Source organism: Molothrus aeneus, chromosome 12 (genome assembly GCF_037042795.1).
Source record: "Molothrus aeneus isolate 106 chromosome 12, BPBGC_Maene_1.0, whole genome shotgun sequence".
Lineage (NCBI taxonomy): Eukaryota > Metazoa > Chordata > Aves > Passeriformes > Icteridae > Molothrus > Molothrus aeneus.
In genome coordinates, this window is record NC_089657.1 from 12,403,818 (window position 1) to 12,418,116 (window position 14,299).

General features: G+C 35.9%; 1 protein-coding gene across 1 annotated transcript in view; it reads left to right on the forward strand.

The window, feature by feature from the left end:
* The window catches only part of DNAH12 (dynein axonemal heavy chain 12), a 58,723-nt gene that overhangs the window by 2,044 nt on the left and 42,380 nt on the right, over positions 1-14,299 (forward strand). Inside the window, exons 5-19 of the mRNA XM_066557888.1 lie at positions 1,070-1,148; positions 1,608-1,766; positions 2,447-2,642; positions 3,091-3,279; positions 4,083-4,233; positions 4,343-4,434; positions 4,691-4,869; positions 6,145-6,280; positions 7,041-7,166; positions 8,805-8,939; positions 9,780-9,973; positions 10,827-11,043; positions 11,576-11,761; positions 12,125-12,325; positions 13,390-13,584. Coding sequence (XP_066413985.1) covers positions 1,070-1,148; positions 1,608-1,766; positions 2,447-2,642; positions 3,091-3,279; positions 4,083-4,233; positions 4,343-4,434; positions 4,691-4,869; positions 6,145-6,280; positions 7,041-7,166; positions 8,805-8,939; positions 9,780-9,973; positions 10,827-11,043; positions 11,576-11,761; positions 12,125-12,325; positions 13,390-13,584 — 2,435 coding nt within the window. The remainder of the gene's footprint in view (positions 1-1,069; positions 1,149-1,607; positions 1,767-2,446; positions 2,643-3,090; positions 3,280-4,082; positions 4,234-4,342; positions 4,435-4,690; positions 4,870-6,144; positions 6,281-7,040; positions 7,167-8,804; positions 8,940-9,779; positions 9,974-10,826; positions 11,044-11,575; positions 11,762-12,124; positions 12,326-13,389; positions 13,585-14,299) is intronic.

Genomic DNA, 14,299 nt, shown 5'->3' on the forward strand with positions numbered 1-14,299 from the left:
TATTTAAGGCAAAATTGCTTATTTTATTTGAACCAATAAAAAGTTAACCAGCTGAAAGTACAGTTCAAGCAAAGACAGCTGCAGAGCTCATGTCAAAAAGGTTGATTGCTGATGAAGTGATTTCATTATGTCTTTAACCCATTTAGTTAATTTGAAGCAAGAATGTATTGCTATTTACTGTTAAAGAAAGGAGAAACTTTTAATGTACTAGTCTTTCTTTCTACCTCTTCAGGAACAGCAGCTTTTTTAAGCTTTTTATTCACAAATGCATTCATGAGTTTTCTGATGGTGCTATTGTTGCAGGAGGAAGCTCACAATAAAAATCTGCAAAGATAATTACTGTTTTCAGATATCACTCATACAGGTCACTTCAATTTTGAAACCTGTAAAAAGAGTCATGAACTGGAATTTTGAAAGTGTTTTTCCTTGAAATCATGTATTAATTTATTTACATTTGTAGTAACTGGAATCTGAAATTGGGCTCAGTTTTGTTAATATTTTAGTGAGTGGCTGGTCTTTTAAAAATGTAGATTAAAAAATAAACAATTTAACATTGGACTAACTTCTTTGTAATGTCATCAGTGGCATAATTATAGTACCTCACTGTAATTATGTAACAGAGTTGCCATACATTCTTGCAATTCTAGAATATATCAACTTGGAAGGGGTCCATAAGGATTAGAGTCCAGCTCCTTGCAGGGCTCTGAGAGCAATGTGCAGGTGCTCCTTGCCCTCTGGCAGGACTGGTGCTGTGACCACCTCCCTGGGGAGCCCGTTGCTGTCACTGACCATCCCCTCAGCAAAGAAACTGCAGAAGTATTCCATTATGTAAGCACAAACCCATCTGAAAACCTTCAGGAACAGGAGCCAGAATTGGAATTAAGGCACCCAAATCTGTATAAAAATTCAGCAGAAGCTGTTGATTTTCAGTCGCCTTTGAGAGAACATGTTTTGCAGACTAGGGTGACACAATTACTTTTTCCTCCTACTATGTGCTTGGTTTAAGGAAGTACAGTGACTATTGAATATGGCCTAATTTTCTTCTAATGTTCATGTATTTTTTTTTTAGTGAGAAGAGCTCTTGTCAAACCAGACATAAAAGAACTTGATAAGTTGGAAGAGGAGGCACCTTTGCCTTCATTACCTCTGTGAGTGGATTCAGTTAGCAAATAACTCACTGGCAAAACACACTGAGGTACATGAGGGACATTCTTGCTGAGCTGTGTGGACAGAGTTATGGTGCAAGATTAATTCTGGAGCCCCTTACTGGGGCATTTTTAAATCTCTGCAGAGGATCTTGCATTTGAACATCTATTATCTGAATGCTCTACAAAGTTTTAGCACTGACAGTGTTTTATTACTGTTCTAGTTACATAGAGCAGCATCTGAAAATACCATGGAGGATAAAGCATGTTTTATCAGACAGAGTATCTGTATGACTTCCACTGCATGGTGGTGAGGACATGTGTGTGGCATTAATTAACTGTTCCATAATCTTTTGAATACTATCTTTTATGTATCAGTACTTTATTCAAGTAGTGCTTGAGCTCTTAATTTTTGTTTTGTTTATTTGTTTTGGTTGCTTTTTAATGCTTTTTCTTTTTTAGAGGCCTGGATTTTTCTAGTACATGGCGTAGCAGTTATATCAAAGCAAAAAACCAAATAAATTCCACCTTACATATTCTTCACCCCACAATGAAAACGCTACTGGATTTTGGTTATACAGCATTCTTTGACTTTCTTGTAGTGGATTTCTCTAGTTGCAGGTAAAGTCTGTTCTGCTGAAATATTGACCCATATAGGTTTTTGAAGCTGGCAAAGATGAGCTTGTTCAGTTCTATTATTTATCATAGAACATTGCTTTGATGCACCATTTTAACATACTATGATTTAAGTTACTGTGTGTTATGACATGACTCTTTTTCTCTCTGTTACTTATTTTATTGTTATTCAAGTTGTTGGTAATATCAGACCTTTTGATTTGTATTTTGCCTTTAATTTTGTAAAGTTCTCCCCATTGTTCACTTATTCTTAATGCTTAATTTCCATAGAAATCTGTTTAAAGTAGGATTTGAAAAATCAACTTCTCGTAGTATTGTCATCTGTACAAAATTCTATGCTAACCTTGAAGATCAGACTTCTTGCTGGTTTTCAGAAGTTGAATTTTCTGTTTAATCTTGGAACTTTAAATTTTCATAGTTTTCAAAAAGATAATTTTCAAAATATTTTTCCACATTATTTTTTCTGGTAATTGTTCTGCAAATCCTGGAGTTTGAGGCAGGCTTTTTCTTTCCTTTTAGTCTACTGAAGCAATGTGTAAATTCCCACTGTGCTTCCTGCTAGAGAAAAACTAGGTTTGTAATACAAAAGTTTGTATTGTTACCTTACTCCATGTTTGGTTTGTTTAAATTTTGTTTATAAAGTTGGCTGTAACTTTCTTTTCTAGATTGAAAGGACCAATTGACTGTAGATCTTTAAAAACTGATGCATCCCTAAGCTGTTCTAAAGCAGAAGACAAGATAATAACTATGTGGTACCAAAGGGTTCTCGGTCTCTTTAGTCAACCAGAATCCCTGGATGGTGTAAACTTGGATCAGCTTGAGTCTTTTTATAACTGTGTGGCTGTGCTTATGTCTAATCAGGTAAATATCTTTCCTCCCATGATAAACTTAATGGGATTAAAACATTACTTGCTTTGTAGAAAAGTAATGGAACAACAGTCTAGTCAAAGGAAAATGCTTTCAAGATATTTTGTTTCTACATGCATGTATTAATAATAGACTTACTTTTGTAGCAAAAATAGATGCATGGACTTTACTGAAATGTTTTCTTGTTCATTAGCTTTTAGCATTTAAGGGTTGGGACTAATAACCACTAGAAAAATTAGAACTGATTTCTAATTAGAATTATTAGAAAAAATAATAGAACTGATTTCTACTTAGAATTATTAGAAAAATTCCCAGTGCTTCAGTTATCCATAAGTCAGGCCAGAAGTGCTAAAATGAATGGAAATCCTGGCTTATTGGATGAGTGGAAAATGGGTTGAGCCCTTTATATGTCAACTAATAGGTGATCTATATTATTACCTAGCTGAAAGAATTACTGCAAAGAACAACAGAAGTTTTTGTGAAACTTTTTGATCTGGAAGACAGAAGACGTCTGCCTATATTTAAGATGGACTTGACTCTTGATGAAAATAGAATGGAGTTTTATCCAAGCTTACAAGACTTAGAGGAAGCAATTCTGTTTGTAGTTGATTGTATAGGACAGACTCTCCAGGTGTGCTTTTGGTTTTTTTCATTATGCAATTGTTAAGATGTTCAGTATGTGAAAATACTTGTGACTTAGGAGTCTGACTACCCTGGCAATGGAATCAGAATGCAACTTTTATTTATTTTCCATAATGATGCTACAGGTCACATCATGAATCTTGATGCCCAGTGGCACTCCAGGCTCTGAAGTAATTTTGTAATTCCTTCTTTATAAAAACTTGGTGCACTTGCTATTGATTGTTTTAGTCTGCTCTTTGGGTCTGCAATTACAATAATAACATCTTTATTATATGTCTGCTGATTTACAATAAATTTTCATTAAAGTTAAGATCTCCAGAGAAACACAAGGAAAATTAGAGTGGATATTGCTTTTCTTTCTAGGAAAAAGAAAATACTCAAATCCCTAAAAACTATTATATACAACATCAATAGATTGATGTCTTGGGAACCTGTCTGTGGTTCCAGGGAAGAGAGCCAGTCTGGGGGCTTTACATATGAACTGAGTATTGGTCTCATGTGGTGGTACTTTCAGAGAAGTGTTTTGGGGTTGGTTTTCTGTATTTGCATATATTAAATAATTTCATTTTATGCAAGGTTGGGTAATTTTTTGTTTTCCTTTACATGTTTCATATTCAACTCTGCTTCAGGAAAAGTCATTCTACATGTGTATAAAGCATGTGAACTTGGTCATGGTTAGGGTCTCATACTTTTGTGATCGTGTCTTCCGCAGATTGCAACTTACTTTTAAAGTATATATATCCTTGTGCTGCTCTTTAAAATTTAAATAATCAACACTTGCACTGCTTTTAGAACTTCCAAACAGTAGATGCTTGGCTAATGGGTAGCACTGAAACTCTGGATGCTGAGCTTCCTGCTCACACCGTCCAATGGGCCAAATCCACTCTGGGAGAATCTATCAGAGACAACTTAGAAGGCCCAAAGCAACATTTTAAAGGCTATGGTAAGTGACAGAAGAGTGTGCAAATAGCTGTGTCACTTCTTTGTAATAAGTTGCTTGCTGTATGGCATATGCATTTTAGTAATATAAATGTGCTGTAATTGAATTGTAGTTGAAAATTATGGCTGGCTCGTAGATGGAACTGCAGAGGAACGGATAAACACATTTATAGCAGAGCAACCCAGTTTTGATGAATACACTACTGTAAGTTTTTATTCTACGCTTTATTTATAATTTTTACTATAAATACAGCAATAATGAGAAGGTAGCAGAGGGTAACAGGTTCTTAGCCTTTAGCTAAAAATATATGGACTACCTACAATTAACTGATTTTTTTCCCTAAAAATTTATGGTAAATAGAAGAAAGCATTACTTCTTTTCTTCAGTATTTAATACTTACTCATGTAGCCAAGTATTTAAACAACAGCTCTGAAGTGTAAAGTCTGATGTTTTTCTGAAGTTCATAGATGAATTTTTCACCCTCAAGAAGGAAATCATGAGTTTGCCAGAGGTGATTTATTTCCCTATGATCTGTTTGAATTGTGAGGATTTAAAGCAAGGTTTGGCTAATTGTGCAAATAACTTCGCAAAAATGCTAATGGACAAAATATTTGCAGATTACAGAGAGGAAAATGAAAGGTAAGTAGAATTTTTCTGCTTGTGAATGTTCTATGTGTTAAATGCATAGTAGAAACATGTAGAAGAAATGCAAATATACCATACTTTCTTTACTGAAGGTTCTTGGCTAACTATTGATCCTATTCAGTTTGCACAGGCTGTTGTATTTCTTCTGCTGTGTTAGTCTCAAAAAAAAGGTAGGAGAACATATTAGTATGGACTTGGGTAATGGAGGAGCTAAAAGATCAAAGATCCAAGAACTTCATTACTGTTCTGGATGTATGTGTGAATTACAGTATTAACTGCACTGTCCAAGTCAGACTCTCTTATTACCTGATGGATACCTCAGCAGGGCTGTTCTCAAGCCATTCTTCCCCATTTGTATTTGTGCTGGGTGTGACTCCATCCTGGGTGCAGAATCTGCCATTTCAACTCATTGCCTTCCATCCCCTTAATCACAGTCAAATGTTTAATTCTGCAAAGTGTCCCATCCTTCAGGGGAGTCAGCAGCACCTCACAGTTGTATGATGAGCAAACTTGCTGATGGTGCATCCAACTCTTGCATCAAAATCAGTGATAAAGATTCAGTTCAGATTGAACTGAACTGGCCTGGAAGTGAATCCTGAGGAACACTGCTGGTAACAGTTGCCAGCCATTTGCTTACAACACTTGGAGCTCTGCACTTCACCAGTTCTTCACCTAGCACACCATGAACACACTCATCCCACACTTGGACAACTTTTCTAGAAGGATTCTGTGAAGGACAGTATCAAAAGCCTTATTAAAACTCAGAATAATTATATCCACCACCTCCCCTTTATCTTCTATATGGGTGACCTTACAGGATATCAATTTAGTCAAACAGGAGGTTAATTTGCAGGTATGGATTAAGTCATGGGGAATCTCTTACTACATTTTTTAGTTAAAATGAACAATTATGGCCAAGTTTTATAGTGATTCCACATTACCAAAGTGAGACAATATTTACTAGGAAAGTGTTTGTGTGTACACTAATGATAGTTTGCTGAAGTTCTTTTAGTAGCAACAGGTTAGTAAAGCATTTATTTCAGAAGAATACCCCAAAATCCAAACAAAGCAAATATTGCAAGTCAGAAACCAGTATTTGTCTAGACTGACTTGGTCATATTTCCCTTCTAGTTTCATAAATAATGGAATTTTGTGAGGGGAGAATACTTAAAGAAGTAATTTGAATTTTTAATTGCATTAAAGCTGAGCTTGAAACCAGTCAAACTAGCATCTTAAAATATTGGAATTTTATGTAAAATAAACCTATAGGATAATCAGTGAATGTGAAGCCATTAAGGAATGTGCATTAAAAGTTCCTGAGTCAACAGAAGAAATGGTAGAAATAATGGAACACATGAAAAAAGTCAAAACCAAAGATTTTCAGGACCTGGTGCGAAGGAGTAAGGTAAAAGACTGTCCTTTAATTCTTGATCCTTTATTAGACATGCTGACCTATACAAATAAAGAATTAATTCCAGAGGGCAGACTTTTTTCTGCCTGTGTGAATAAACTCAGTGTTACTTTGGACAGAAGTGGGAAGTCCAGCTTATTCTTTGCCACATGTATTTGCTTCTTGTTCCCATTCCCATGTGTTCTGCAAGTCTGTGAGGAAATGCAGCTTCTAATAAATCAGTCCATTTATTTTTTGTATTTGGAGACTTACTTCAGGACTGCTTAAAAATCTATTTGTGAAAATGTAATAGACAGAATAAAGAACATTTTATGTGTAAAAACAGTCAACAGACTTTGAACACACAAGAAACAATTTACTCTTTGAGCAGAATATAGGTGATGTTACATTAGGAGTAGTTTGTGAATGTGTGTGTGAATATGTGTCAGATTTTCTGATGGTAATAGGTCTATAAATATGTTTATATCTGCAGAAATTGTATTTTGTATATTTTTAATAACATTAGAATTTCTGCATATAGATTTACAGAACACAGGAGTCATATTTAGAGAAACAAGCTCATGATCAGGGCAAGGATTTGAAAAGTGTTACACATTTATTTTGGATGTTAATATTCAATTGGCTGAAGGAGCTCTGAATTCTGAAAAGTTCATGAAATGTAGATTTTTATTTTCTCTTTATAGATAATATTATCATGCCCTATATTTTAAACAGATCTACCATACCTAAAGTTTTGTGAAATCTCTCTTTGTAGGAGTGCTGTCGGCAAATGAGTTACTTGATAGATGTTTATCCATTTACTGCTGAAGACATTGAACTAAATAAAACAGCCATATTTTGGCCAAAGAAGATTACCCGCATTTTTAAAGAGCATGATACTGTAAGAGCATTTTCTTAGTTTATGGTGTATTTTGGCTTGTTAGACTTCTCACTTTACTTGAGCTATTATTTCCTCAGCAGGCTAAATGTACATACACATATAACATGGACCATACTCATTTAGACATGCATGAATAACATATTTCCTGATTTTTGTAACAAAAGTGGGCTTTTTGTGGTTAAATTTTAAAACTGTCACTGTAACTTAAAAGCTTCAGCACATCTGATTATCCTAATATGCTTGTGGTCAGTACTAGGTAAGATATAGGTAGATGAAAGTTCACTACACTGTACTTGAAATTTAACTGAAAATGTAACTGCCAGGCCCTTAGTAAGACTGAGTGTCTGAAGAGAAAGTCATTTGGTTAAAATGGTATTTTGTTCTGTCAAAAAAAAGAACAGGGGGAACAATGTTTCCTAGCAATAATTAATAGAAAATATGCAGCATCTCATTTTCTCTGTGTGACTGTAGATTAATTTTCTTCCACCACCTGTATTCATCTTGCTTAGCATGCTTTCTCTCTGTCTATGGCACAGTAAATCGAGCCTTTTATTGTTCTCTTGCCTCTGTAGTAATTTAGCATAGATTTAATAATTTCTTCTAAAATTTTTAAAGAATTCATAATTAACATTTTTAAAAATCAGTATCTTTTAAATATTACAAGTAAGGATTTCTCCTTTAATAAGTTTTGTCCAAGGGTATAAATTACGCCTCTGACTGAAAAGATACACAGCTTGAGAGAATGCTACATCCATAAAATACTTTGTTTGCATGATATCCCCATGCAAGCACATTATTCTTTTGATCCCCCCCAAAAAATCAGTAAAATTAATTTTCTACACAGAGAGTCCATGATGCTTGTTCTAACTCCTTTTAATGAAAATGGTACTACAGAGTGAATCTCACTACTTGGCGAGAATCCCTCAGCAGTGGGACCCTGTAGCTGGCTGTAAGTGACTTGCATTGTGCTAGAGGTTGAGGACAAGAAAAGTTTCACACCAAGTTTTCATGAGTCTGTATATTTGCATTGTATACTTTCAGATATGAGTCTGTTCTTATTCTAGTGCAAAATGAAAAGAGTGGTTCCTCCTTTGGTGAAATTCTGTCTGTCACAAATTTTGCATGGCAGTAGGTGTCCTTGTCTTAGGAAATCTCTCTCTTTGTTGATTTTTTTGTTTGGTACCCTAAAACAGAGCCTTGAGTGTGCAGACCCAGTGCTTTCAGGTGGTCTTATGTTCTAGAATTTCTGGCTTTTACAGCCACAGGTACATGTGGGATAACATTGGCTCTCAGCAACTGTAGGTGTCCTTTTTGGCAGTAAAATACTGAATCCCAAAATTAAGAATATCTTTTTTTTTTCCTGTAATGCTTTATTTTCTGTCTCCTGTTTCCTGAAGGAGGCCTTTGAGGCAATCCTAACTGCTATGATTGTTGAGATGAAGCTACCATGCTAGCAAATAGAGGTTGCAAACACTGAAGTGGGACATAGGAAAAAAAATCAGCTGTTGCAAGGTCGATAATTTATCTGTACTGTTAGTTTTGTCTGTTTGCATTAAATGTTTAGATGGTAGTATGTATGTTAATTATTGAAAGAACTTAAAATCACCTTTGTCATGAAAAAAATAAATTCTTTTGTAGCTGATCCAACAGTCTAAAGCTGAACGAGAACAAGAAGTGCAACAGAAATGTGAGAACCTGCATGGTGAATTAGACAAGGTTTATAAATCTGTGTCAGAATTAGAAGAATACTCAGAACTGGATCGCATGCAGCAGGTTTGATTAATAATATAAAATTGGTATAAATGTTTTATGTGTCTAATACCCAGGGATCATAGAAAAATTGTAATGAAAAGTAATCAGTGTAACAAATGTGAACTAAAACATTTATTATCCTCTTGCCACAGATACAAAGCTTAATCCCTCTCCCATTTTTGTTAACCACTGGCATTTATAATTTTATTTAGAGGAAAGTTTGCTATAAAGCTAGAATTAGCTGATAGATACCAATAATAGAAGTTCAGAAAGAGTGTGTGCACCCACGAATATAATTTATTCGTTTTCCCTCATTACCACAAATCAATTAATGCAAAACCAGCACAGTTACCAATTTGATACTTTTTTCCTACAAACCTCAAAACTTAATTGTTATGCTAGTGAAGAGCAGACCACTGGCTCCAAAGTTTCATTAATTTCTAGCAGTATTTTTTAATTTTCAGAGCATGTCTTGTGCTTTAATTGGAGGATATTGCATAGTAAGAAATAGTGGCTTTTTAAAAAACAAAGCACTTCAAAGCACAAAACAGAAATCCTAAGCTAATAAATCCCAGTTACCAATATGATATGCCATGTACATAAAAAACTGTGTGCCTGCCTCCTGGAACAGTAAGTTTAAAAGCCCACACATTTTGAATATACTCTAAAATTCAGTAATGAGAACCAATTTTATTTTTCATAATGTTCATTTGGTTTCTTCACAGTTTATATACTCATCAATAAGCAGAAGTGGTTTTAAATCTTGTTTCCAAAATTTTAATGTGAAAGCGTATATTTTAATATAAGCTGTTCAGAGCACAATTTGGTTATTTCTCAAGACATACTATTATTTGATTTCAGTATGTGACTGAGGTGAGGACTTTACACAAAACAATACAGGACACTGATGAAACAGTAGCTGCTCTTAATAAAGAGGAGATTCTGCTTGGATGGAAACCAAGTGAATTCCCTCTCCTCAACAACTTAAGAGCTGAGATAGAACCATACCAGAAACTCTTCAATCTTATACTGAAATGGCAGCGAACAGAAAGAAGGTAATTCACCAGTAAATGCTGTAAGAGGTAGAGTGAGCAAAATGCTTATCCTGGTCTCATTTATGTCAGATGTAGAATATGGATTTGTTTTCTTGTTAACATGTTTCTAGCAAGCAAAGTAAGAGGGTAATATAACAAATAGATCAGACTTGCTATTTTTAATTCAGCTAGAAAAAAAAGTTGGTTTGTTTTTATTTTTAAAATGTCATCATGGAATCACAGAATCACTGGACTTCCTAAGCTGGAAGGGACCCACAAAGATGATGAAGTCCAAGTCCTGGCATTGCACAGGACAGCCCCAAGAATCACACCATGAATCACACACATGAGCTCAACTAGAGAGCTCATCATCTGCATGTAACCAAAACTGGTTTTAACCTAGCAGCTGTCCAAAATGGTGGGTTCAAATGACTATGTTGCTGCTTAGTGGTTACATTCTACCACAAAACTGTACTCTGTGTTTAAATTAAGGGAGATTGTTTATTATTTCATTTATTCTTTAGAAGATATAATGTGCTATGGCTGAAAGTGTGGGGGGTTTGAAAACACAAGACCTAGTGTATTTTTAAATGTCATATGTCAATCTCTCTCTAGAGTTTAACTTAAATATTTGTCCATTCATGCAGTTACTCAGTTTCAGTATGTGTCTGACTTGAGAGAACTACACAAATACACAGAAGAATGTGGTTGAGCCACTTTTATCTGGGCTTTAGAATTTTGCAAAGAATAACAATAATGTGGAAGAAGAGCTTTGCTTTAATTTAAATAGCTATTCATGTGTTGCAAAACAAAGTGATAATTATTTGTGGGCCACATTTGTTATTCTGTTTTGTAACCTTATTTTTTCTCTCAGATGGATGGATGGGACCTTTTTGGAGCTAGATGGGGAAAGCATGGAGACTGAGATTGATGAATTTTATAGAGAGATGTACAAACTGTTAAGACTCTTCCAACAAAAGCAGAAGAAAGCGGCAACGGAGAAGAAAAAGGCAGCGCGATACACAGGTCTGCTGGGTAATCCAACTCTTACAATGTGTTCCTCAGTTCTGGAGCAGATTAAAGAATTCAAGGTAAGAAAACATGAGAGAGATTAATATCTGATACTGAGGGACAAATGCTAAATTCAGGGCTTAGTACATGTAGATGATGCAGAGTCAGAGATAGAGTGAGGCTGTTCTGAATCCCCATTTCCGGATCGTACTGTCTCATTCATTTTAATAAAATTCGATTTTAAATTTTTTTTAATAGTTTCTGGAATTGCAACGAGAGCACACATATAGGAGAAAAGTCATTTTTGGATGCAGAAAAACATTTAAGGATGTAGTTGGGAATTTTGAAATGGGACTCGTGTTATGTTAATAGAAGCAAAATTTAGCATCACTGAAAAATTATGCTTAATAGTTTTTTTATATTTCTTCTTCAGTAGTTGATATAATTATTTAGAAATTGAATGGAAAACCAAGTGCAGCCATCTGCAGCTTTTGGAAAAGATTTTCATGTCTTCAGCTGCTGTAGCAGAATTTTAAATGCACACAAAAGATGAAAAAATGATGAAATAATGTAAATGACAATATTTACTTATAAATGTTTCTTCTGAATTAGGAGTATATTCCCACTGTGGTTGTCTTTTGTAATCCTGGCATGAGAGAACGTCACTGGAAGCAGATGTCAGACATAGCAGGATATGATGTAACACCAGATGCTGGAACTACCCTGAGAAAAGTGTTGAAGCAGAATCTATCCTCTTACTTGGACCAGTTCACAGCAATAAGTGTAGGGGCAAGCAAGGTAAGCACAGAGGTTTGATAGTGACAAATGTGACATCAGGTCTCTTATTGAATACTTTTGTGACTTGTTAGCATTATTTGTCTCTGCCATTATGCAACAGAGGAGATTTGGTGAGACTTTGGCCCATTATATATTAATAATGAGTGTAAGGATTTGTAGCTCATGTGACATCATCAGCATTTCCCAAGTGTGCTGCTTTCTGTGTGCAAGAAAAGAATATACTGAGGAAAAATAATAACAAATAGTTAATTTGTGCTGTTAGAGCAAAATAGTTTATTCAGCTAGATATGCTTACATATTGAATTAGAGAGTTGGAAAAAAAATAATTCAGTGACTAGACCAAGCTATTTCCTTTTTGAATAGGAATTTTCCTTGGAGAAAGCAATGCATACCATGAAGGAAACCTGGGATTCAATTTCCTTCACCACAAATGTGTATCGTGAGACTGGTATTCATATTCTGTCTTCAGTGGATGATATTCAGGCTCTTCTTGATGATCAGATTATGAAAACTCAGACAATGAGAGGATCAGCTTTCATTAAACCGTTTGAGACTGAAATAAGGGTACAATGAGTACTTTTTCAACCATTTTTATTTGTGAGATAACTGTAGTGCAATAGTATACTGATTGTATTACAACTTTATTGTTTGAATTGTTAACAAAATATTTTCATTGATTTTTCAGTAAGAATCTTTTAAGTCATGAGTCATACTTATCTTATTACTGTTTTGGAATTCTCTCTTCCATTCAGATTCAAGTGTAACCAAGAGAACATGATCATTTTTTCTCATATTTTGCAAAATCACTATTTCCATTAGCCTTGCTTCTTAATAACTGGAAATAATGCTTCTATTATTGCTAATAAGAACATTTATGTATTTATTGAGTTTTGGACTCAAATTTTGAACTACAATGTTTTCCTCAGGGCAAAGGAAGTTCTTGATGGCTGGGAGAGTGTTTTTAAATCAGGCCTGAGAACAATGATGGCAGTGCTTTACACTTGCTTTTGAATTTCAGGGCTAGAGTAGTCTTTGTGGTGCTAACACCATGGCTTTTGACAGGAGAGAAGCTGGTGGAATTGCTTTGCAGTTACCCTTCCTAGTTCGTTGTTGCTTTATGTGGGAAATATTCAGGCTCAAGCAGGCTCAGTGAACATGCTTACACTTTACAGGCAGCCTGCTCCAGTGGTATCTGCCATTGTCCTGACTTGATGGATATCTCCTGTGAGCTGAGGTGGCTTTTCTGGTATTGTGTCCCTGCTGCCATTCAGCTAAAAGAGCCCTTGCTGTGGGGAGATGAAGTAGAATTTATCACTGGTAGCCTCCTGGCTATTGCTTAACAATTAAGTTATTGAAAGTTCATAGCACTAAAGTGATAAATGCAGTTTGGAAAATTAATTTCCAAGTGAGTAAAAATTTCTGAGCTCCTTTGGCCATCTGTATATGTGGAAGAACTTACACTCCTAAATATTTTTCTTTCATTTTGTTTATTGGTAGACTTTTTTTTTTCTCTTTGGGAGCTGGAATACCACAATGTCTACCTTTCCTGAATTTGTTGTCTCGTTATCATAATTTGTCTCATTATTTCTTAGAAATGTCAAGTTAATGTTCTTTAACCATTTATTAAGGAATGGGAAAGCCGCTTGATTAAAATTCAGGAGAATATTGATGACTGGCTCAAAGTGCAGGCCCAGTGGCTGTATTTGGAACCCATTTTTTCTTCTGAGGATATTATGCAACAGATGCCAGAAGAGGGACGGCAGTTTCAGACTGTGGATAGACAGTGGAGAGAGATTATGCAGTTTTGTGCTGAAGACCCAAAGGTAAGGGCAATGTCCATTCCTGACAGGAAGCAGTAACTTCTCTTGCCTTGGTGGGGTGCCACGGTGCCGGATTTCAGCCCGGCCAGCTCCCGACACCGAGAGCACAGCTGGGCTGCCTCACAAAGCTGTCTGATCCGGGCTGCAGCTACAGGGCACGGCAGCTCTACGGCTCAGGGGGGCTGCAGACTGTGCCGAGGGTAGGGACAAGGATTGGGGACAGGGCCTCTGTATGGTTTCCAAAGAAGGCTTTTCCCGGAGGCTCAGTGACAGAAAGGGCAAAGTGGCCTGCATACATCAGATTATAAGGGGGAGGAGGTCCCAGGGGAGGATACAGTCTTTGACCAATTGGGAAAAATTGGGGGTGGAACACAAGGTGGGGAATACAATGAATAAACCAATAGGGGACTGCAGGGGAGGAGAATAATTTAAACAAACCAGTGGGGTTTCGAAGGACACAAGACTTATAGGGAAGTTTCTAGAGAAAGAGGCAGGCTTGGGGAGGGATTGACATTCAAAAGGAGGAGAACAGGGAACAGAGGGGCAGATCTTTGGAGAGATGGACAGCTAGGGCAAAACCAATAACACGGGGGAGAGGAACAATCCATCAATAACAAAATATGCTATAACAGTACAAAATAGGAAAGATTAGAAAACTGACTGCTAGAAATGTATTACAATTTAAAAACACGCAATGCTACAGTGGGGGTGGGAGGGG